This window comes from Schistocerca nitens, chromosome 6 (genome assembly GCF_023898315.1).
Source record: "Schistocerca nitens isolate TAMUIC-IGC-003100 chromosome 6, iqSchNite1.1, whole genome shotgun sequence".
Lineage (NCBI taxonomy): Eukaryota > Metazoa > Arthropoda > Insecta > Orthoptera > Acrididae > Schistocerca > Schistocerca nitens.
This window is the reverse complement of record NC_064619.1, coordinates 470876811-470900608: the sequence shown is the minus strand read 5'-3', so window position 1 is coordinate 470900608 and position 23798 is coordinate 470876811. Positions and strand designations below refer to the sequence as shown.

Below are 23798 nucleotides of genomic sequence, written 5' to 3'. Positions count from 1 at the left end.
TTGAGGCTCGCCCCCTTCTAACTGAAGCAACAGGTCAAATCTATTTTCCACACTCACCACGAAGCTGTCAGACAAAGGTCTAGGCCTGTTCCTCCTGTTTCCTGTTGCCACTTCCCACCTCTCTATACCCTTCTCCATCCTTAACCTGTCAAGATCTCCCCTGGCCTTGTCTAACTCAGCCTGAAGGGCGGCAATTTTCTCCTCCTGTTCTAGTATCTTCCTATCTCTACTATAAATCCTACAAAACCACTGATGAGTCTCATTTACTTCCCCTATTCCCACGCAACTACAGTCACCCACATGGAAAAAACTACAGCACCCATCACACCAAAGTTATGACCTAACAATTCTACAGCCAGTCAAGCACTTTTCACTCATGATAAACGTAATAGTTTATTAAGAATAAGTCAGTTAAATTACAGATAAACACGAAAATATGGTTCCATAAATTTGGCCTATATGCAACTGTGTGTAAACAAAAACAACAGTGCAAAGTTTCTGAAACAACAACTTAAACTTTACGCTACTTTCCGGAAATGCTAGTTAAATAATGAAGAGGTACGCTAAGTAAAATTGCTGGAGAGATCAAAGAACAACTAAACGAAATTCTATAGATTTGCTGCGGCAAACCGTAAACAGAAAATACAACTGTACAATCTTTTCTCGTTTTCTGCTCTATTAAGTAAAGAAAAATGAAACCTTTAATGGTACACTTAAAAGGCACACTAATTTACCATGTAATCAGTACTAAACTATATGTTTTATAATCTAAAATGACTTATCTTTAGGAGAACACAAAAACTCGCGCTAGTCGCCTGGCTGCCAGTTCTGATGACTTATCTATTATTCTAAGTGGAGCTAGATGTTAGCTCTTGACATTTTTGACAGATGGAAGCAAGGGGGATATGCCCTCAGCTCTGAAGTGTAAACATGAAGGGCAAACATCCAGAAACAGTTGTTGAACCATATAATAGGAGGCCATTTGTTGAAACATACAATGGGAAGTCATTCAGTTATAGTAGTGAGTGATTATGTACAGAGGAGTAAAATAAATATAGCACACAAGACAGATTAGAAACCAGGTATGAATACAAGCTTGGTAGGAATAGGTTATCTCAATATATATGTATAAAAGGAGAAGGTGGAGTTGTAAATGCTATTAACAGGATATTATACCCTAATCTGTCTGTATGTGTTGTGTGATGGAAAGGGTAGGTGGACCTGGAGGAAAAGGATGACCTATATCTGAGGAAGAAAAAAGAGAATACATAAATAGGAATACTATCACTGTGCAAAATTAAAAGGTTGTTTAAGGGTAATCTTTCTGCAGAAAGAGGTATATCTTGATGGTTACTACATGAGGAGGCACAGTTAGTTTCGAGGTTTCTCCAAAGTAGCAAAGTACATGAATTTACCTGAGTTTGTCAATCTTGTCAATCTGTTCCATATGCTAATATAAGGACTATCCTTCAATGGGATGAATATGACATTAAATTGCACAGAACGTAACTCCAGCTTTTATTATGTTCACAATTTCCAGCTGTTACATATCTGCAAGAAATTAAAATATGCCCTCAAGTTCACTCTGCTCTTTTACATTTCACACAGGTACTTTACAACTTTCCTCCTGAGGAGAAAACTCCATCTCAGGGTGTTGCTGTGACAGTTGTCTGAGATAATGTTCATTGCCAGATCATTTCACTGAACACCTGTTATAAGCAGTTGGTGTCTGTATTTCCCTTCCCAGAATTACATTTTCTCTTTGTCACATTTACAAACCCGCATCACTTGTTCTCACAGGGATGGACTTACTGCCGCTTATTATTACTAGTTACAAGCAGTTGGTGTCTGTATTTCCCTTCCCAGAATTACATTTTCTCTTTGTCACATTTACAAACCTGCATTACTTGTTCTTACAGGGATGGACTTACTGCTGCTTATCAATTAGCTCCCAATACCTCCCTTGCTGCTTGGTGACTGCATCACACACACCACTCCATTTGAGGGTTTACCATGGCCTGCATGAGAGATGCACTCCAGGCATCAGCTTAATATGGTTCCTCTCAATGCTGGCAACCCACATTTCTTCCAGATTCTACACATTCATTGCCACACATGGATTCTCTCTCTGCAGCATAGAGCTTATTCACTACAGAGTGGTCCATTGTTTCAGATACAGATTCAACACACCATTTCCTGTGTGTAATCTGTTTGCTGAGCCATGTACAGTACATGCATGAGACAAGATGACAGCTCTTTGTAGCTAACTAGAGGCTCTATTCCTCATTGGCACCCTTTAATAAAAACGGTTCATCTCCACTAAACACTCCGTACCCTCAACATCTGCCCTCTTGTATAGAAACCCAGTCCTTGTTACAATGAGTAACGCCAAGATGCAGTTCACAAGCAAATATCTGCTCTCTGTGTCTTTGAATGCCATTCCTGGATGGAGTACTGTATCCTTTTAAAAAATGAATGCAAAGATCTGTCAAATTGTCAGAAATAGCAAAAAACACCTCTTCATTCTCTTTTTTAAAATTCTTTTAACCATTTTACTCCCTCTTCTGTTGTTTGATGTAAACTTCATCATGTTGCTGGCAAATGGTCCATCTACCAGTATCTGGTCTGATTGTTCAGAACAATATCTTGGTGGCTCCTTTTGATACTGCCAACTAATTGGGCAGCACTTGGGAAAGATCTCAAGCTCTGTGTATACCTTCTTAACTTGTAAGTGAGTATTAAAGGACTGAGACATATAAGGGATGCATTAATACATTTTTTTCCAGATATTGGAAACTGAAGTGTCCAAGTGTACACATTTCGAAAAATGGATAAAGAGGAAGCTTTTGGTCATCCAGTACCTGCTGAAAAATGGCAAGAGTGCACCAGAAATCCATTAGAGGAGGATTCCCCTTCCTATTTCACTTTGAAAAAGCGAATAGGGAAATTCAAGCAGGGTGTTATCCTTGCTAAATACCTCAAAAAAGGTGGAACAGTGAACAAGGCATATTACACTGCTCAGCTAATGTGTTTGAGGGAGGCTATCAAAGTGAAATGTGTCAGAATGTTGACAAAATGAGTGCTCTTTCCTTAGGATAATGCATCCATGCACACATTCATTACTTTGATGTCTGCCATTGTGTCCTATGGCTTCAGGCTGCTTCATCTCCTACCTTATTCACCCAATTTGGCCCCTTCTGAATTTTATCTCTTCCCTAAGTTCAAGAAACATCCAGCTGGAACCCATTTTCGATTAGAAGGTGACATCATGGTTGCAAGGGAAGAAATTTTTGCCATGGAGGAAGAAACGTTAGACAAGGAAGGTATAATGGATCTGCAGTACTGGTGGCAAAAGCATGTGATCCTAACAGGGGACTATGTTGAAAAATAGCCATAAATATTTGGGCTATTGACAACTTTTAGTGGGTTGGCTGAGAACATTTTAATCACCCCTAGTACCTTTCACTTCTCATAATCGTGAATGCTACAATGCCATTTTTACTGTGAAGAAGCTGGAGCATGTCCTTTCATTGTCACAACTTTTCACCCTGGGACCAGATGACATCAACATTCAGATGTTGCAACGCGTATATCCTGATGGGAAACACTTTCTCCTCCATGTGTACAGTCATATTTGGAAGAACAATGTACTTCCCACACAATGGTATGAAGCATCATTATCCCTATACCCAAGCTTTCATTCGGCTTCTACCCCACTTCCATCACCTGAAGTGTCTGCAAGGTGACAAAATGAATGATCAGTGGATGGTTGGTATGGTGGCTTGAGTCACACAAATTTCTAACATCCAGTTGACCACCTTGTCACCCTGATGACCAACATTATGGACAACTTTCTGTGGAAGTGTCAAACTGTAGCTGAAGTTTTCGATTGCTGGAGAATGTCCATCCTTCATACAGTGGACAGATGAGGCTTCCGAGGGTGGCTGCCCCACTTTATTTGTGAGTTTTGAAAAGATCTGGTTTATAATATACACAAGGGGTCATTTCTATATGACACTTTTATTCAGGAGTATGATGTACCTCAAAGTTCCGTGCTGGGCATAACCTAATTTGCTACAGAAATCAACCCCATTATTGGATGTCTCTGGGTGGGCATCTCAAGCTCTTATCTTCATTGATGATTTCGTGGCCCACTGAGCTCTCAGTGGATCTGTTTACTTGAGCACTGATTGCAGTACTGGCTTCTGCCGCCCTAACATATCTCACTCTTACATCTCAGTGCTGCTCTTCTTTCCATCACAATCAAGAAATTCTTGGGGTTAATGCTTTACGAAAAACTATGTTGGTCCTATGCAATCTAAGTGTCACCTCATGGGAAGTGGTCTAGACAGTACTTCTTTATCTGTATCAATCTTTAAGCTGAATGAAGCTGGACTATGGCTATATAGTTTATTCATCTGTGTGACATCCATCTTATGTCTCTTTAACACAATTGATAATTGCAAGATCTATTTGGTCGTTGGTGCATTTCCTGCCAATCCAGTTAAATCACTGTGAGGAAGCTGCTAAGCTACCACTATAACTGCAGCATGATGCTCCCTTTTCCAAATTCACTTTCCAACTGCGCTGTATGTTCTGCAGCTAATCTTATGGGTCCTTTCCTGATAACACCATTGACGGCCAATATGAGGCAAATTCTACTTCTTTTGTTGCCTCCTGCAGTTTGTTTCCATATTCTACTTTGAAAGCTACATCTCACATTATATGTTACACTGAAGAAGTTGGACCCTTTCCCCCTTGACTTCATGCACAGGTCCGTGTCCATCTGGGACCTATCTCACTTCTGGAGAACATTTCTCTGGCTTTGATCATTTGTTGGATGTTTCTGGAGCTTAGTACACAGCTTGGGGACAGCCTTGTTGCTTATACCAGGGATAGTCAACTGTTTTTACTTACTGCCCACTTTTGTATCTCTATTACTAGTAAAATTTTCTAACAGCCCACCAGTACTACAGTAATAGTGGAAAGTAACTTTATTTAATAAAATTCGTAAAGCAGAGTTGCTGCAAGTTAAAGCATATAATAATAATACTCATCAATTACTTTATTGTTCAGGAACAAGAACATAAAGTAAATAAAAGATACAACACTATTACTTCTAGAATATTGGTACAAGAAGATGTTTGCCACAGAGTGGCTGCACTACTAATCCAATACACACATGCCAAACGTCAACATATGACTGAGAGCGAGGCTGGCCAGGCCTGATTCTATAAGCTGTAGATCAGCTGGTAGAGTGCACTGAGAGGTTGTGGTGCATCCAAGAGTGGAGGCCTATGCCAGTGCTAGCATCTTCCAACTTTTGTGGTGCACTGTATAACTGCACACCTGCTCTCCAGATGTTGAATATATATGGTACACTACATTTATGTCAAAATTTTACGACAACCTAATAAGAATGTTTTTAAAATTACTACTGCCTAATTCCCACCATGCAAGATGACTCTGGTTTATATTGATGATACCATGGTAATGGTGTGGGATGTTCCTTTGTTATCAGCAAATAGCATTTAGGTATTACCACTTAGATTAGTGCTCAGTTTTTCTGCAGATCTCTTTGGTGTTCATCAGACCACCCTTATATATCTGGTGACACGGAGTCTGTAAATGTGTTGTATGCTCTATTTCTGTCAATACATTCCAGAGCATCTGTGCACTGTACATGTACCACCCTTTAGTAAAATGGATCAAGATTGTCTTCACTCATTTGCTGATGCTAGTACCATTGTGTCATTTGCATGGGTTCCTGGAAACATTAGCATGTTGGGGAACAAGGCTGCTGATAAGGCTGAAATTCTATTACCCAGATTTTTAGATATTTTGTCCCCATGGATGATCTCAGCATTGCTATACATAGGAACATTTTATTTCTCTGGCATGAATACTGGTTTTCTTTCTGTGAGAACAAACTCAAGGAGATTAACCCTTCCTCTTAAGGCTTGGTAGATTTCATCTCATCTATTTAACAATGAGCAGATAATTTCTGGACTACATATTGGGCACTGTGTTCTCAGCTATTGTCGTCTGTTGATGACCTCACACCATTCAGCACTCACTGTAATGAGCTACTGACAGTGTGTCACTTTCTAACTAGTATTGGTTTTTTAACACCTTACATATTAATGTGTGTTTGTTATCTGAGCTATCCAAGGTTCCAACAGATACTATGCAGGCTTTATAATGTATTCTACACTTTAGTCACCATAGCAGCAGTGCAAAGGAGATTTAATTTTCAACCTTGGATGCTGGTTGTCTTAGAAACTTTTACTGAGCAGCCTCTTAAAAAGCTGGGCCATTGTAATTGTTCAGTTCAGTCTCTACTATGTCTCTTTTGCTTGTGTCCACCATCATTAGTTCTTATTGTTTTACTCGCTACTGTCATTTAGGCCCCTATATCTAACCTAACTTCAAGAACCATTGTGTGATTTACTCAAAAACCAGTCTCTTTAAGTTATGATTTGGGTGCTTATGATTTCAACCTTTTTGTTCCTTAAGGCCAATAAGAGAGAGGGAGAAGGAGATCAGTAATACATTTCTGACCATTAAAGGTGCAACATGATGGAGACAGCATGCAATGAATATCAAATTAGCATGACATGTGCTACAAGCTTGAATGTGCAAATGATTAGTATTTCAGCACTACCACAAAAAGTTGAGAGGAACAACTGAAAGCTAGATCAGAGTTTTATTGCACAATCTCTTTGGGCTCCAAAGATAAGGCTGTATGCACTGAGAAAGCAATAAAGCTTATTTTAACAATTCAGGTATTTCCATAACTATTCTTAATAAAGTGTGCCTAAAGTCATTCAAAAAAATTTGAACATCCATTCAGGCTCTCTCGCGCATGGCTGCATTGTCATCAAGGAGCCAACAAGTGTTTGATGGACAATTTGGAATTTCCCCAGTACCTGTAAAGAAGAACAGTTATTAAGTGACACTATAAAAATAAGCTCTTTACATTATCAAAATACAAATGTTTGGAATCCACTTTTTTTCAAATATCAAGCTTAGAGATCTTACATTTTCATAATGAAACATCCTGGATTTTCCATTGTTTGATCTTCATAATGAATGTTACGAAAAAGAATGAAAATTTATCGTCTTCCACAGCTTGTGGATAGTATACATTTTGGCGGTGATAGTTCACTGGCGAGGGATGGAGAAGTGGGGCTCATAGATCATTAGTTAAATCCCAAAGCTTTCCACAGTATCTCATTGACATGACATGTGACACTGGTGATAAGTGATTTTTTCACAGATGAGGCTGTTAATGTCTGTGGACCCATTGGTGCCATTTGAGAGAAAAGACTTATGTGCCAGAAGCAAGTCAGAGTCTGAAACATTCCCTCTCAATGTCCTTACATAGCTTCTGTAGCACCAAGTGAAATCCCATTCATGACTGTGGCCGGAGTTCACAAACTCTTAAGACCATATGATGAGACAAGTCACATGACATATTCTCCATATACTTCCTCCAAAACATTTGTTAGGGGACTTGGATAATATCTGTACACTGTTGCATATATACTGTCAAGCTCAATAATGGCTGCCAGTCTTGCTTTGACCCATGAGATAAGTCACAGTAATGGTTGCCATCCTTGCTCTGACTCATGAAATAGAACTAAAATAATCATTTCTCATATATCACTAACGAGTGAATCAGTGTCCTGCAACGATCCACTAGATTGCATCTGACAACTAGATTGGAAATGAATCCTGCATCACCAACTGGTAGCCACCAGTAGCCCTTGAGGGCTGTGAGCTGGCTCCCCGACCTCTCCAGCTTCCAGTCACTCCAGCAAATTACTTCACCATACAAGTCTTTGGGCCAATCAGTCTTCAGAGCAGAATGTAAGGACTTCAATTGGCTATTTGCTGTCATAGTCATAGTACCGCTGTAAGCTGCTGCTGTCTTCTGACTCTTTCAGAAGTTTGTTCCCAAAGGGTATTAAGAAGTGCCAGTCATCCTGTGGAAACCACTTGCATTGAAAACAGCCAGGTCAGGCCAGATCACCTCATTCTAGCCAGATTAGTGAAATTTTGTCCTTTATCTCCTAGATGGAGAATAGCTTCAGTCCCAGGGCAACCAGAAAACCAGTGCTGCCATTCATAGCAGTAATCAGCACTAGCTGATGGGCAATATATGGAAATGATATGTTGCAAGTGTTTTTCCCCTAATTTAATTTCTGTAATAAAATATTTCACTATCTAACAAGAAATATTACATTGAACAAGAACTTGCCATAGAAATAAAGGAAGATTATAGTTTAGCATTCCATTGATGATTATAAGTGATTCATCAAATACATCCTTATGAAGAAATAATACTAGCATATGCTGAAGTGATACTGAAAACTGCGAATACCCAAATCAATATGGGCTTCTGAAAAATTATAATGTTACTCTTCCTGAATTTGAGCTTAATGTTTTAACTGCTATGCCACTTTGCACAGTTATCACATACAACTGTCATCAATAAGACATTGTGATATTGGAAACAAAGGGAACTATGTTTCAGTAATGAAGGAAGATCAGGATTTGACACATAATTGATGATGACGGCATTGAAAATAGAGCACAAATGTTCAGTTTGGCGTAAGGATGGATAAGGAAATCAACCATGTTCTTTCCAACAGAACAATTGTGGCATTTTCCCAAAACAATTTAGGGAAACTATGAAAACTAAAAGCTGGATTATAAGACAGGGATTGCACCACCATCCATCTGACTTGCAAATCCAGAGTCCTAACACTGTGCCATCTTTCTCAGTAACTCTATTTCAGTTTTTTGTAATATCCTGGGAACATCATGAAAATGAGACACACCATTCAGATCCCAACATTAATAGGTGTACACATAATTTTTCATGTTCCAAGAAAGGTAAAGTCATGTTTCTGGATGACAGATACCACTGTGAATATTTTCTGTCATTACCAGATGGTTTTGTTGAATTGGAAAATTTTAGTACCTGCTCTCACATCAAAATGTGTAAAGACTTCAATGAGTACTGTAGCAGAATATTGTCAAAATATCTTTCAAAAAAACAAAAGAAACTTTTCTCAGATGTAAAGGCTGTTAGTGGCACCACAGTTACTCACAGATGAGACAGAAACTGAAATTGAGAGTATTAAAGTAAAAGTATTAATGCTAAACTCCATTTTCACAGGAAAACCCAGGAGTATTGACCAAATTTAATGTTCATACCACTGAAGAGATGAATGAAGAGATATTAATGTCAGTGACTTCAAGAAATAACTCAAATTGTTAAACTGAACAAAGCTCGAGGGCCTGAAGGTATCCCTATCAGATTATAGACTGAATTTGTGGCTGAGTTAGGCCATCTTCTAATTATAATCTACTGTAGATCCCTCAAGCAAAAAACCATGCCCAGTAATTGGAAGAAAGCACAGGTCACTCCCTTCTACAAGAAGGATAGCAAATGTGATCCACAAAACTACTGTCCAGTATCCCTGTAGAATCTCCAAGCTCAAATGTAATGAGGCATTTCAAACAGGATGATTCCTCCATGTCAACTAACATCGATTCCAGGAACAGATTATCTGAAACCTAATCCACACTTTTTTTACATGACACATTGAAAGTCATGGATCAAGGCAGTCAGGTAGATGCCTTATTTCTTTATATCTGAAAAGCATTTTAATAGTACCACATCTATGTTTATTATCGAAAGTGCAACTGCACAGGGTATCAAGCAATATTTGTGACTGGATTGAGGATTTATTTTGCCTCAGTATAGGAAAAGCAAGTGGCAGACTGGTTCATAGGTAAAATACTAGGGAAATTCTATCAGTCTACAAAGGAGACTGCATACAAAACACTCGTGTGCCCCATCCTAAAATTTTACTCAAGTGTGTGGGACACATACCAAATGGAATTAAACAGTGATACTGAATGTTCACAAAGAAGGTCAGCAGGATGCTGTAGAGAGTGTCACGACACGAGTTTTGACACCGAAGCATGTGCCGAACTGTCTGTTCTTCTCCACAGTCACATCGAATATCATTTGGATCAGTGTATCCCCATCATGCCAAGTTAACTTTTGATCTTCCAAATCCAGATCTCATTCTATTCAGGGACTTCCAAGTTGTCCATTCCATGTCATGGTCTGGAAGTAAAGCTTCAACAACTCTTTTCCAGCCAGGGGAAAGGTAGGCCATAGCCCTGCACAGTTGCAACCTAGCTTTTTCAGCAGTGGTTCTAAGTTCCTTTGATGTCCTAAGCAAACTCTTCCTTGACTTCAGTCATTGTGGATGCAGTTCATGCCCAACAGAGGATGGGTAATTTCCTGTTCCACTGCCTTTCTTTCCTTGTTGGCAGCTATCTCTCTTCGAACAGGTGGTGGTGCTATTACTGCGAGGCTGCGAGGTGGTAAAGCCATTTGGCTGGAGTGGATTTCAAGCAGCCTGTTATAACTCTGCAGGTTTTGTTGAGAGCTACATCCACCTGTTTGGCGTGACTTGACTTATACCAAACAGAACAGGCATACTCTGCCGCAGAATAGCATAGTGCCATTGCAGATGTTCGGATTGTTTCAGGTTGACTACCCCAATCTGATCCGACTAGTTTCTGTAGGAGATTGTTCCTGGTGGAAACTTTCGACTTGCATTTCATGCAGTGCTTTTTGAAAGCGGGAGATCTATCAAGTGTCACTCCTAGGTATTTTGGACCCCCAACCATACTATTTTGAACTTGTGAGTGGCTTCCTTGTTTCTCAAATGAAAAGCAGACACTTGGGTCTTTGAAGGATTTGGTTTAAGCTGGTTTGTGTTGTAATCTCTGGAGAGATCTTCAAGGGCATTCGTGAGGTTGTTCTCCACTGATTCAAAATTTGTGCTCATGGTGGCTAGAGTGAGGTCGTCACCATATAAGAAGCTCCTGGTGTTTGGGGCTATAGGATGGTCATTCATGTATATATTAAACGGAAGTGGAGCCAAAACACTTCCTTGCGGGAGGCCATTCTTCTGTAGTCTACATCGACTATGCTGTCTTTGAAAGTCAAAGAAGAACCTGCAATTCTGCAGAAGGGAGGCGATGAGTCTGGTTAGACCTAAATCTTTGGTCAGATTGTAGACCATTACTAGTAGTAGCTGGTGATTGACAGTATCATACACCACTAATAAGCAACAAATGCCACTCCTGTCACTTTCTGAGCTTCAAAGCCATCTTCTATAAACTGTGTGAGATTTAGCAGTTGTCCAGTACAACGTTTACCTGAACGAAATCCAGATTGCTAAGTTATAAGTGAGAGGTCAGTTGCAGTTGATAGGCGATTTAAAATCAGTCTTCCCAGCAATTTGTAAAGATGACAAAGTAGTGCAACTGGTCTAAAATTCTTTGGATCATTTCCTTCTTTGCAAGGTTTCAGCTAAGCAATCATTTGACTCTTTCACCATATCTTTGGAATTTGGTTTCTGTTTACACAGTTATCAAAAAATTGGAGAATCCATTTCTTTGTATTTAAGCTGAAGTGTTTGATTTGTTCGGTTTGTATATCATCCAAGCCAGCTGATTTCCAATTTTTACTTTGTTTGATATCCTTCTGTAGTTTTTCCATGCTGAATAATGATGTAAGGTCATTACTCTCCTCTTGCTCTTCTCTTTGCAATATATGACTTGTACAAGTACCCTCTGATCTGAACTTCACAGTGGTTTTCAAAGTATAGAAGTAGCTTTAGATGCAGGTGTAGATGGGATGGTTTGAGTACCTGAGTGGCATATGATTATACAGACATGATCAGATCTTAGTGAAATGTGTGCACATTTCTGGGGTGAGGAGTCTAAACAACAAATCATCAGTGCTGATTGTCAGCATCGTCAGAAGTTTTGAATCTTTTGCAGTATATGAATGAATTATACAGAGACAATTTACAGACCTGCTATCTGGTGAAGTAAACCTTTAAAATTAAATCAATAGATTGCTGTATGACAGCCCCGAGAATGAGAAATTGTGGGCACTAGTGATGACATAAATAACTCACAAGAGATGTAGCAGTGCTGTAATGGAGCAGGTACATCATTTCAGTTAAGTGTAGGGCAGCACATGCGACTGTCATGTGTTAATAGATTATACTCTATACTACATCTAGACTTCCTGAATTTTCAAAACATACTCCCTTTGTCAGAAAAGTTCCAGGACAGTTTTTTTTTTATTTCTGAGTTTGCAGTACTAGAAAGGTACAAATGATGTTTTTGTGATATCTGACATCCTTGATGTGACCTTGATCATATTTCCACACAAACTCACTAGCTGGCAGGGCTGTGCTTAGCAACACACTGTTTGGGTTCTTGGCTTATTAGTTACAGTGACACAATGGATGCCAATAGTGAGCAAAGAGTGAACATTAAGTTATGCATTAAGGTACAGAAAACCCCTAGAGAAATGTGGACAATGATTAAGCAAGCATGTACAGGTGAGGAACTTCCAAGAAGTCATGTTTTCAAGTGACACATAGGATTTAATGAAGGCAGGGATTCAGTACAAAATAATTCTAGAGCTGATCACCCATCTACAGCACATATTGAAGCAAACAAAGAGCAGGTAATGCAGTTATTGTAAGAAGACCATCATGTAACTATGCATGCAATATCAGAAGAACTTAATTTGAATCATGATGAGTGTCATAAGATTTTACGTGAAGACTTAGGGAAACAGAAACTTAATGCAAAACTTGTCTCTCACACATTAACAGATGAACAGAAAGATGAAAGACAAAGAATTTCTACTGAACTACTGGACAGAGCCAGACATGATCCCACATTCCTGTCAAAGATTATTGCTGGGGATGAAATTTGGTGCTACCAGTACAACCATCACACAAAGCATCAAAGTTCTGAATGGCAGAGTATTGGACCACCAGCCTCAAAAAAAGTCAAATGACAACCTTCAAGAGCAAAGACAATGTTGATTACAGTCTTTGATAGTAAAGGATTAATTCACCATGAGTACTTTCCTCTAGGTCATCGAAGTCTTGAAACATTTACAACAATCAATTCGATGTTGCCGCCCTGATCTGTGGTATTCACAGGGCTTGTCTTACTGCATGACAATGCAAGAACCCATACTTCTTTATCTGTTACTGAGTGTTTGGCCAGACATTCCGTTTCTGCCATTCCACATCCACCATATTCATCCGACCTCTCACCATGCAATTTTTTCCTCAGGCGACTGAAAGGAAAGCTTCATCACGACATTGCAGACATCCAACAGGCTGTGACAAATGAGCTTAGCAGCATCTCAGTTGAAAATTTCCCTGCTTGCTTCCAAGACCTCCAGAAATGTTGCAAACGGGGACTACCGCAATGGGAGCTAGGATCATTACTTGGTAAGTGCAATTTTCTATTTAAAAAAAAACACAGTCCTGGAGCTTTTCTGACAAAGGGAGTACAATGGGAAGAATGTCAATAATTAATAACTAATCTGCTCTTAGTATTACACTCTTCTTGTTCACAAAAATATTTTAAGCCATGAATGCTTACAATAGCTTGAGCTTTTGGCTGTAATGCTATGAAAATTATGAGGAACAGGGCTTCTTTTTTTCACTAGGTGGCACTATAGATACCCTGAAGTTTACTTTTCCACATACTTCAAGATGTCATGGTATAACCCAGAGTATTATGTCAAGTGGCTGCCTGTGTAGATGAGTAGTTAGCATGGCTGAATGCCTTGTGAAGGGCGTGGCTTTGATTCCCAGCCAGATCACAAATTTTCCCTACTGAGGGACTGATTGTAGTACTGTCCTCAATATTTCGTCATCATCAACATGAAAGTCACCAAAGTGGCTTCAAATTTTTTTTTAAATATTTGCACCAGGCAGCTGAACTCCCCAAAACACGACTCCCAGCCTGAAGTATGCCATACACACATTTCATTTCATTATTTCAACAAACATCATTTAGTGAAAATGTAGCAATGTGTTAAGATATTGATTGGATTGTCCACAAGATAAGAAATGATGTGAAGAGCAAACATTACTTACTTAGCTGTTTGAAAAGCTCAATAATGTTTCTTAAAATTCAATTTTTTATCAACAAATCTGATGCGTTCTACCCTAGTTATAAAATCATGTTCACATCTTATGTTTATCATTTGTGTTTTTTCCACTTTGTGTACAAAAATATACATGCAGATTTCCTTGCAATTTATTTAGTAGAGTGTACTTCTATAGACAATCACTTAATAATTGCACAGATCAGGCACACTGCCTTGCTGGAACACAGAGCACATTTTTTTCTTTTATATTTTAGTCTCTGGTTACATAAATGGTATCATAATCAGTTTCAACTTCTTAGTAAGTCACCAAAAGATCATTTGAATATGTTACATAGTAACTCACCACAGTATCATGTGAAGTTGTACTTTGATGAGTTACTGTGTAAAGTACTCTATTTGCTAGCAAATTATGATATCATTTGTGTGACCTGAGTCTGAAAGACATAAGTTAAAAAATTCACTTTACAATTTTTTTAAAGACATTACAAATTCCTTCCATAGCAGTCAATCTTACAGAGTTAACTGTCGCACCTGTGTCACATGCAAAACTACTTTTAACTCTGATTGACGTGTCTTAAAAAGTATGTCATTCACATACATAAAGAGAAGTAGTTGAATTTAATTTGACCCCCTGCTGCTCCATTGCTGAGTTCTTCCCATTCACTAATATTTTCTCTCCTCTCTGTATTGTTTAACTTGTTTAGCACCATTTTTTGCATTCTCTTTGTTTAGTATCATTGAAAACAGTTGTTTTTAATACAATTAATTCTATAACAGTTTACATGTCTAGGAGAATAGCATGTTCTACATAATCAAACGATTTGGATAGATCACAAAAAATAGCAGCTGGAAGTATTTCTTTATTTAACACTTGTGATACTTCATTAGTGAATATATAAATATCATTCTCAATTGAGCAAGCCTTCTTGAGCCCAAACTGCAATGTATTAAGAATATAACATCTGTTCTAATACAATACTACTTTTGTGTGCTGCCATTTTTCACAAATCCAACACATAATGATCTGAAGCAAGTACAGTGTTAGGGATCATTCACAGTTAGTTATTTATTCACACAAACTCCATTTGACATTGACATAAACCTGTCAGCTTCATGCAACACAGTTAAAATTTGACAAGTATGCAGGCACATAATTACTTAAAGATTTAGTTAATTCCAAAATTAATTTTACACTATTTATTCACATCTCACCAATAGTAATTGCACACACTACACCCACACACACTATATGCACATCCTACTCCTAACATCAGTACTACAGTGATATCCCAGCTTCTCTGTAACATTCTTTGTACATCCCCATTTGACTCTCTGAAAACTGAGTCATCAATCCATAATGAAGGAGTAGTGAGTTCTGGAAGATAAAAGGAAGTTCAAATTTTCCATTGCAGATCTTTGGTATACAATTTCCTGGTAGCTTTCGTTGTACTCTGAAAGCATATTGTAGAATGACAAAGATGTTTTACTCTTTAAGTTTATGTACCATACATTTTTTTGCCAGCCTCCTCCTCTGTATTATTTAAGTAATCCATTGCTGTATAGTAATGGTGTATGCTTCAGCTGCTTTTTTAAACATGTTGCTATTGGTTATCTCTTTTATTTTCTTGGACAAATTATTATAAAATTTGATTCATGGCAGAAAATAACATTTTAATTTTTTTGTTTAATTGTTCTTGGTATTTTTTATCACATCTGGCTATTGTTACATGATCATGTAAAGTTGTTAATGTTATAACAACCAATATTTTTCTTGAGGGAAAATCCAGGATGGAATGTAACAATATTTATGGTAGTTGCTACTCACCATATAGCAGAGATGCTGAGTCACAGATAGGCACAACAAAAAGACTGTCAGAAAATGAACTTTGATGAACAAGGTCTCTGTCAGAGATAGAACACACACACACACACACACACACACACACACACTCATGTACACAACTCACACATGCATGACTGCTCTCTCTGGCTGCTGAGGCCACACTGTGAACAGCTGCGCACGACGGGAGACACAACTGGGTCTTGGGGAATAAGGAGGAGTCTGTGGCAGGGAGGGGGAGGGATAGCAGGGTAGGTGGTGGGGGATGGTAAAGTCCTGCTTGAGGGAGCATACAGGGACAAGGTGGAGAGAGGATAGGGCAGCTAGGTGCAGTCAGCAGGTTAGGCAGAGGGCAGGAGGTTAGTGGAAAAGGAGAGAAGTAAAAAGATTGTGTGCATTTGTGGAATAGAGGACTATATAGTGCTTGAATGGGAACAGGTAGTCACTAGAGGGTAAAAACAAGGCATAACGAAGGTCAAGGCCAAGAGAATCACAGGAAAGTAGGACATATTGCAGAGCAAGTTCCCACCTGCACAATTCAGAAAAGCTGGTGTTGGTGGTAAGGATCCAGATGGCACAAGCTGTGAAGCAGTCATAGAAATGAAGACCATTGTGTTGGGCTACATGCTCAGCAATGGGGTGGTCCAGCTGTTTCTTGGCCACAGTTTGTCAGTGACCATTCATGTGGGCATACGCCTTGTTAGTTGTCACACTCACACAGAATGCAGCACAGTGGCTGCAGCTTAGCTTGTACGTCACATAACTGGTTTCACAGGTAGCCCTGCCTTTGATGGGATAGGTGATGCTTCTGACCAGACTGGAGTAGCTGGTGGTGGGAGGATGTATGGGACAGGTCTTGCATCTAGGTCTATTACAGGAATATGAGCCTTGAGGCAAGGGCTTGAGAGCAGAAGTTGGGAAGAGATGGATGAGGATATCGTGCAGGTTCGGTGGGGGGCAGTATACATTGTGGGAGAGGTAGGAAGGATAATGAGTAGGACATTCCTCATTTAAGGGCATGACAAGAGGTAGTCAAAACCCTGGTGGAAAATGTGATTCAGATGCTCCAGTCCTGGGTGGTACTGAGTCACAAAGGGAATACTCCTCAGTAGCCAGATAGTGGGACTTTGGGAGGTGGTGGGCAATTGGAGAGATAAGGCATGGGAGATCTGGTTTTGTGCAAGGTTGGGAGACTAGTTACAGTCTGTGAAGGCCTCAGTGAGATCCTCACTGTATTTCGAGAGGGACCGCTCATCAGTACAGATGCAACAGCCATAGGTGGCTAGGCTGTATGGAGGAGACTTCTTGGTATGGAACGAGTGGCAGCTGTCAAAGTGGAGGTATTGCTGGTGGTTTGTATGTTTGATATGTACAGTGGTACTGATGTAGCCATCTTTGAGATGGAGGTGAACATTGAGGAAGGTGATTTGTTGGGTTGAGTAGGACCAGGTGAAGTGAATGGGGGAGAAAGTATTGAGGTTCTGGATGAATATGGATAGGTTGTCTTCACCCTTGACGATGTCATCAATGAATCTGAACCAGATGAGGGGCTTGGGATCCTGGGTGTTAATGAAGGATTCCTCTAGAGGGACCATGAATAGGTTGGCATAGTATGGCGCCATGTGAGTGCTCATAGCTGTACCCGGGATTTGTTTGAAGGTAATTCATTCAAAGATGAAGTAACTGTTGAAGAGGATGTAGTTGGTTATGGTGATTAGGAAGGAGGTTGTAGGTTTAGAATCCATGTGGCACTGGGAGAAGTTGTATTTACTGACGGTAAGGCCATGGGCAATTAGAATGTTAGAGTACAGGGAGGTGGCATCAGTAGTGACAAGCAGGGCACCATGTGGTAAAGGAACAGGAACAGAGAGACGGTGTAGGAAATGGTTGGTATCTTTTTATATAGGAGGGTATATTGCAGGTAATAGGCTGAGGGTGTTGGTCTATGAGATCAAATATTCTCACACTGGGGGCAGAGTATCTGGCCACAATGGGGCATCCTGGGTGGTTGGGTTTATGGACTTTAGGAAGCAAGTAGAAGGTAGGAGTGCAGGGAGTGATAGGGGTGAGGGGAGACAGAGACTCCATGGAGACGCTCTGGGATGGGCCTAAGGATTTGAAGAGAGACTAGGGATCCTGCTGGATTTCTGGAATTGGGTCACTGGGGCAGTGTTCGTAGGTGGATGAATCTGACAGCTGGCAGAGGCCTTCCGACAGGTAATCCTTGCAGTTCAAAACAACAGTAGTGGAGATTTTGACAGCAGGTAGGATTATAATGTCGGGATCAGGTTTAGATGGTGATTGTGGTTCTTTCCACGGATGTAAGTTTAGTTTGCAGGTTCAAGGTTAAGAAGTTCTGGATAGTTAACAGGGGGTCATTCGAGGGCAGTGGGGGTGGATCACAGTTGGATGGAGGAGTTAACTGAGTTAGGCTGGGTTCAACATTGGCCTTTGGTTGAGTATGATTGGTACAGTTGGTGGTGAAAAAATGTGTCCACTGTAGGGACCAGGAGGAGGAGAAAAGGTCTTTAACAAGTCCTGCATGTTTAAATTCGGGAGTGGGGCAAAAGGTAAGGCCTTTGGAAAGGACTGATACTTCTGCAGGGCTAAGGCTTTTGGTGAAAAGGTTCATCACTGTGTTTCAGTTTGGTTTAGGTTCTAGATTATGTGTGGTGGTAGGAGGAGGTTTTTGAAGGTGTTTAAATGTAACAGATCTGTGAGGTAGGGTTTGTCAGCTATGAGGGAATGTGCCTATTTTGTGCACCTCCCAACTGCACCCATCTGTCCTACCCTCTCTCCACCTCATCCTGTATGCTTCCACAAGAGGTTGTAGGTTTACAATCCATGTGGCACTGGGAAAAGTTGTATTCACTGACGGTAAGGCCATGGGCAATTAGAATGTTAGAGTACAGGGAGGTGGCGTCAGTAGTGACAAGCAGGGCACCATGTGGTAAAGGAACCCCTACATTACTATCGCTCCCCCTGCTATCCCTCCCCCTCCCACTCCAGCCTCCTCCTTACCCCCACCAGTAAGTTCCATCTCACATCATGCGCAGCTCCTCGCAGTGTGGCCTCTGCACCCAGAAACTTCAGTCATGTGAGTGTAAGTTGTGTGTGTGTGTGTGTGTGTGTGTGTGTGTGTGTGTGTGTGTGTTTCTATCTCCAATTAATTAAGGCCTTGTTGACTGAAAGCTCATTTTCTTAAAGTCCTTTTTTGTGCCTATCTGTGACTCAGCACATCTGCTATTTGGTGAGTAGCAACTATCCTTTTCAAATATTTTTTTTCATACCATAACTGACAGACATATGTATTCAGATAAGGTAGTTAGAATCCTCAACTCTGTAAATGGATTTTCTATTACAATGAACCCAATTATTATTTTCAGTTATTGTTCTTGTGGCCTTTTTATGCAATTCTAATAGAGTGCCGTATTCTCAGCGCATTATAATGAATTTCGTTAAGTGATTATCTGTCCCTGTACTCAATTTGTTTTTTTTTTTCCAGTGTAAATGCTTTTCATATTTCTTGGCACATTTTCTTTACACATAAGTATGAATTGTTTATGAATACAGTTTCTGTTACGTAATTGTGTGTTGTATAAATTGTCATAAATTGACTCATCTGATATGCCCAGTTAGGAATAAATGTAACCTACACTTATAAGTGATGGATGACAATGAAAGTTGATAGCTGGAATGGTTGTATGTTAGTGTGGTGACTTATGATGTTTTGTAATGGGGAAAGGTTGTGGTGAGGTATTTGGGCAGTGACTTGCAGATAAGAGTGTTAAAAGAAGTGTTTTAAGCAAAATCGAAATAGAAACAGGTCAGAGTTGACTATAGGGAGCAATAAAAGAAATAGAAGTTGCAATAGCAGGGGTGAAAAGTAATCAAAGCAGGATAGAAATCACGCAAGTAGAAATGAGATGAAAATGCCATTGCAAGAACTAGATCAGAAGACTGAAACAGTAAAAACAAGGGATAGGGAAGGCAGCGGACAAGAAAATCACACAATTCACAAATCAGTTGGCAGCAAAAGTATCTGACCAAATTAAACTGGTAAAGGTAATGCAAGAGAAATTGTTGAAAAATGGGAAAACACCACAGCTACAACAGAAACATTGCAGGAATGAACCAAATAGCTTTAGAGGAAGAAATATATCAGGTGGGCTAGCAATTGCAAGAAGGTTCAAGGAGGGTTGTCAGGTATTGAGTGCCTTGCGAAAACTTTGAGTGACATTGTGAAAAGGTGAAATTTAGTAATTTAGTATTTAAGAGAGAAGGATCAATGCGCCCCAGGGACTTTGTGCAAGGACTGAGAAAGAACACTCCTATTCGCTGGAGTGAAGAGAGGAAGACAGAAGGACCTTGCAGATTGATGAAAGAAGATATGGGCATATGAAATTCAAAATCTGAGTCAAACCTTTGAAGAGTTTTTTCAAAAATTCATTCAAAAATGTTGGTCCTATGGAAGCTAGACAAATGTGGTGAGACAATGGAATCCAGGCAAATGTGGCAAGACAATCTGTGTTGAGCCCTAGTTATAGGAAGTGCAATGTTCCAGCTTACTACCAGTGAATGATTAACAAACTTTTGTCGTATAGCGATGTCTTCCAACAACGTATTGCAGGTTGCAGTATTGTGAATGTAACTGCCAAAGGCTGTACAGAGAATTGTGGGAGGAGACCCTTGGAGTTATTTAGATAGCTTTATGAGGAAAGTGGAATGGGCTGAAGCTAATTTCAACTATCATAGGGTACCAGAACCATATGTGATTTATATAATTTGATCACCACGAAATAGCAGGAACAATGGATGTGAATGGTGCAACAGAGGAAGCAGCAGAAGACAAAATAATGGGGATAACTTTAGAAGAATGGTGAAAGAAGAAGACAAATTGAGAAAAAAAGGTTCAAATAATCAGGAAAATGAAGTAATGGGTATGGAAGGTTCTCACGATCATAAGACTGCAGTCAGGATCAAGTTGGTAATAACAACAAGAAGATCATTGTACATTTGTAAATCAACAGCAACATCATGGCCAGAAATTTGGCAGTGTCAGTTGTTTAGAACTATTTCAGTGACAAATGACAAGTGCACAGAGGAATGCTGAGGTAATGTGAGTAATGTAAAGTAATGATGTCTTGTGCAGTAAAAATGAGGAAGATTGAAGAGTGCCAACCGAGATCTGTACAGGGTGTCCTAGAAATGTTTCAACAAACTTCAAGGTGTTGTAGAGGGTGTCTTGAGGAGCAAATAGTACCATGTGTCCGGAAACATTATCCCATGATACTACAGAGTATTGAAGTTATAGGTGCTGGTGCATGCCACTTGACCACCTTTTATGACAGCCAACATGACATTTTAAGCTGATGGGCCATAGGCAGAACATCCCATAATGTTGCTTGTTATTCAGTGACAAAGATTTCACGATCATCAGTGGAGAAGATGGAGCTAGCTACTGCATAGGAAGTTTTTATCTGCCACGAATGTGATGCTCTGTTGCCTTGGTGGATGACACTTTTGGACATCAGTTAACATCCAAAATTTATTTTTCTTCTGGAACCCTCTTGGAGGAAAATAAACTGCAGATGGAAACCCATATCCAAAACCATTATCGACCAATGCAACAGAACATCACATTCGCAGGAGGCAAGACCTGTGTATGCAGCAAACACATCCATTCTCCACTGGCAATCAAGGCAATCAGTTGCCATCACTGAATAACAAACAACACTGCAAGACATTCTGCCTACAGTCCACCAGTGTACAAAGTCACATTTGCTACTGAAGGTGCGGCATACAGGCAAGTGCCAGCACCTATAGCTTCAACACACTCTGTTTCTGGACATGGGTCCTTATCATTGATTTGTTCCTCAAGACACCCTCTACAGCCCCTCAACTTTTGTCATAACATTTATGGGACACACTGTATAGTGACTGCTGTCACAATTTTGCAGAAAGTCACATCATATGGATTAAGAAAAAGAGAAGGGAAAAAATGGAGAACTCAGTAAGTAAGAGAAGGAAGAAGAGGACACAGAAGCAGAAGGTCTGTGGGGAAAAGGATGAAGGTAGGAAAGAAATTGACAAGCAATAGTAAACAGGAGAAAGAAGGAGTGACCAATGAAGAGGAATATGAAGGCACTAAGGAGGAATAGAATGATGAGAAAGATGAGACTGCACGAGAGCACAGTGAACAAGGAAATAAAACAGAAAAGAAGAATTCATCACTATCATGTCCCTAATTAGTAATTATGTATTGATGAAGGACTGGATTATTTTTTAAATTCAGAGGGATGAATGTACAGGAGCTGCAGGATAAAAATAGGGTCTGATCAAGTTAGACAACACCTGTAATGGTTTTACAGATGCTGTAGTCGTTGAAGCAGATGGTAATATTCATGAGAGTAAGAAGCCACTGGGCAAAGAGGATAAGGATAGTACAGAAGGGTGTGCCACATGTACACACAAGAGATGGAAGATTGGCTGTTAGATGAATATGAAACAGCCAACGTCACAATGTATGTGAATTTCTAAATAAAGACACATCAAATGTTTAGGTTATGTTTACTCTAACGCCAGTGCAACTTCCATCCTGAAAAACATTAACAACAGCACTCCCAGAACATGCACTTCTGATATTGTAGTGACTGCAACAGGAACAAATGATGCTGCCTGCAACAGTAGCCAACATCTAATAAATACTTTAAGAAATTAAGTACCTTGTATTGTATCAAAGAAAGGTTTTTTTAGTTGATGCGCCATTTAGAGATATTGTTGCAACCTGACCTTGTGTGAACAAAGAAGTAACTAGTATTACTAGTATAAACTCAGAGATCTATAAACTGTATTCAAAATACAGAAAAATTAAAGTAATTAAAGCACGCAAATCCCACAGACATCATTATACTTGAAACGGGTTTCACTTCAACAACCTAGGCAGAAATGAAATCACAAATTTCATATTAGAAACTGTGAAGGACGAAAATTTATCAATTGGTCCCACAATACCACTCAGGTATAGAGAACTAGACATCATTCCCAGTGACTGTGTTACATCTGACAGATCTCAATCTCTAACAAATGAAAACTTCACACTGAAGTAGAAAAAACAGTGTAGATCATATGAGCAATGCAACCGAGTTTAGCACATTTAACAAAGACAATAATTGTAGGAAACTCAAGACAAACTACTATGCACCAAACAAATAAACCATTGTTGTTGTTTTTGTGGTCTTCAGTCCAGAGACTGGTTTGATGCAGCTCTCCATGCTACTCCATCCTGTGCAAGCTTCTTCATCTCCCAGTACCTACTGCAACCTACATCCTTCTGAATCTGCTTAGTGTATTCATCTCACGGCCTCCCTCTATGATTTTTATGCTCCATGCTGCCCTACAAAACTAAACTGGTGATCCCTTGATTCCTCAGAACATGTCCTACCAACCGATTCCTTCTTCTAGTCAAGTTGTGCCACAGATTTCTCTTCCCCCCAATTCTATTCAATATCTCCTCATTAGTTATGTGGACTACCCATCTAATCTTCAGCATTCTTCTGTAGCACCACATTTGGAAAGTTTCTATTCTTTTCTTCTCCAAACTATTCATCGTCCATGTTTCACTTCAATACATGGCTACACTCCATACAAATACTTTCAGAAATGACTTCCTGACATTTAAATCTATACTCGATGTTAACAAATTTCTCTTCTTTCCTTGCCATTGCCAGTACACATTTTATATCCTCTCTACTTTGACCATCATCAATTATTTTGCTCACCAAATAGAAAAACTCGTCTATTACTTTAAGTGTCTCATTTCCTAATCTAATTCCCTCAGCATCACCCGACTTAATTTTTCTACATTCCATTATCCTCATTTTGCTTTTATTGATGTTCATCTTATATCCTCCTTTCAAGACACTG

General features: G+C 39.6%; 1 protein-coding gene across 1 annotated transcript in view; it reads right to left on the bottom strand.

The window, feature by feature from the left end:
* Window positions 1-6692: 6692 nt before the first annotated feature.
* The window catches only part of LOC126262617 (serine/threonine-protein phosphatase 2A activator-like), a 215460-nt gene continuing 198354 nt past the window's right edge, over window positions 6693-23798 (bottom strand). The window contains exon 8 of the mRNA XM_049959373.1: window positions 6693-6929. Within this exon, the coding sequence (XP_049815330.1) occupies window positions 6828-6929 (102 nt within the window). The 3' untranslated portion in view covers window positions 6693-6827. The remainder of the gene's footprint in view (window positions 6930-23798) is intronic.